The following is a 2152-nucleotide window of genomic DNA, read 5'->3' on the forward strand; positions in this document are numbered from 1 at the left end:
ACTCAGCCTTCTGTCCTTCCGAGGTGGGTCAAATGAGGACCCAGATTGTTGGGGGCAATATGCTTACTCTCTGTCAACCGCTTAGAGAGGGCTGTAAAAACACTGTGAAGCGGTATATATGTCTTAATGCTATTGCTGTTGTAATTCCCTTTCAAAGTGCATTGTCATTCCTGCACAAAGCATACAACCCAGAAACGTGTGTGTCTCAGTTTTAGCTGCAAAACCCACGGCCTGTGTGTGTGTGGAGACAATTTGGGACCTGCCCTGAATGATGTTCTAACCTTGGAGGGAGACTGCGTTCCGAAGCCCGTTGCCATTCAGCTATTATTATTGCACTTAATTCTTTCCAAAACGCAACCCCCGACAAACCAACGTGAATTCTCAGGCGCCCCTATGGCACTTTTGCATTGTTCTGCATACATTTTGTCGTTGTTGTTGTTGTTGAGAAGGTGAGCGAGAGGGAGGGAGAAAGGAGAGAGCGAAGGAGGAAGCCCCTGAGTCATATTTCCGATTCTCTCCGGTAGGACCTTTGATCGAGAGGCCCGACAGTCGTTGGCAGCCTATCAAATTCAGGCTGGTCCTCTGAGCATGGATTGTCCAAACCTCTGCCATCTCCCTCCTCCGCCTCCTCCTCCTCCTCCTCCTCGTCGCGGCTCATAAAGGCAAGTTCGTTCTCATAGCAGAAGGAGTTGGTGCTCGGAAGGAGGAACTTGTTCTCCACCAAATCCTTGGCACTGCAACAGGGGGTTGAGGGCACCTCGTACGTCTTATGGAAGTGCGAGTAATCTACTTTGTATTGGCTTTTCTCCTCAAAGAGGACCGGCTCGAAGCGGTGACCCCAAAGGATCTCGCTGGACAAGTACGAACTCCGAGCTTGGGTCGTCATGGCTGTGGCCTCCACCATGCCCTCCAGGATCACCACGATCTCAAAGTCGTCCGTTTCCAAATCCTGCCGGCTAATCCCAAAGAGAGGGCTCTCCTCGTTGATCTCGTGAAGGATCGTCAAAGGTGAGACCAGGAAAATACGATCCAAGCCTTTGTCGAAGCCGACGTCGATGTCGATCTGGTCCAGAGGGATGTATTCCCCTTCCTCAGTGATCCGGGGTTTAAGGAGCTGAGCTCGGACGTGAGCCTCGACGATGTGACTCTTCCGAAGGTTACCCACTCGCCACATCAAGCAAAGCTTGCTGTCCCTCATGGCTACCACGGCGTGATGGCTGAAGAGCAACGTTTCGGCTCTTTTCTTCGGCCTGGCCATTTTCGCCATGATGGCACCGATCATGAAGGAGTCGATGATGCAGCCTATGATGGATTGAAGGACTACCATGAAGACAGCTAGGGGACACTCCTCGGTCACGCAACGGAAGCCATAACCGATGGTGGTTTGAGTCTCTATGGAGAAGAGGAAGGCAGCCACGAATCCATTCACTTGTAGGAGGCAAGGGGTGAAGGTCTCGTCTTTCGTGGGCTTCTCGATGTCCCCGTGGACCAGGGCGATCAGCCAAAAGACGAGGCCGAACAACAACCAGGAGACCAGGAAAGCCAAGGAGAAGAGCAACAACATGTACCTCCACCGGATGTCCACGCAGGTGGTGAAGATGTCAGCTATGTACCGCTGAGGTTTGTCGTCCATGTTGGTAAATTCGACATTACACTGGCCGTTCTTCTTCACGAATCGGTTCCGGCATTTCCTCCGTGTGTGGATCTTACCGTTGCCAAAGCCATTCACGCCGGGCATGGTGGTCAAGATCAAGCCGTCTTCCTCAGAAGATACTATGCTGTAAGGGTTGGCTCTGCCTGCGCTCATCCCTGAGTCGGCCTGTAGTAACTCTGGGCGCCTTCGAAGGCCTCACTCGGCTTCTACGGAAAACAGGCCGGTCGATCCGAGCAGTGTCTCTGCAACGAAGCAAGAACAGAAAGAGGCATGATTACGGGAAGTTCTCGACTCGCTTAGTGGCTGTTTGAAGTTACAAAAAAAAAAAAGTGGCTTATAACCGTTTTTTTGCACTGACAATCTTTGCTGCAATCCCCCTTTGTCACAAGCCCACTGCAACAATATCGCCAAAAAAGCTTCTAGAGTTGTTAACCTGATCCTACGCAGCTTCTGCTCTGGCAATCTCACACTACTCACAAGAGCCTGTAAAACTTTTGC

General features: G+C 51.4%; 1 protein-coding gene across 1 annotated transcript; it reads right to left on the bottom strand.

Moving 5' to 3' along the window:
- Positions 1-499: 499 nt before the first annotated feature.
- Positions 500-1807, bottom strand: LOC139155569 (ATP-sensitive inward rectifier potassium channel 12-like). Its single transcript, XM_070730756.1, has one exon. It carries the CDS (start codon positions 1805-1807, stop codon positions 500-502), a length of 1308 nt encoding a protein of 435 aa, XP_070586857.1.
- Positions 1808-2152: the final 345 nt, after the last annotated feature.

This window comes from Erythrolamprus reginae, unplaced genomic scaffold (genome assembly GCF_031021105.1).
Source record: "Erythrolamprus reginae isolate rEryReg1 unplaced genomic scaffold, rEryReg1.hap1 H_3, whole genome shotgun sequence".
Taxonomy (NCBI): domain Eukaryota; kingdom Metazoa; phylum Chordata; class Lepidosauria; order Squamata; family Dipsadidae; genus Erythrolamprus; species Erythrolamprus reginae.

Excerpts from the sequence above, each read along its gene's own strand:
- LOC139155569 (XM_070730756.1), bottom strand. The coding sequence starts at position 1,807 with ATGAGCGCAGGCAGAGCCAACCCTTACAGCATAGTATCTTCTGAGGAA.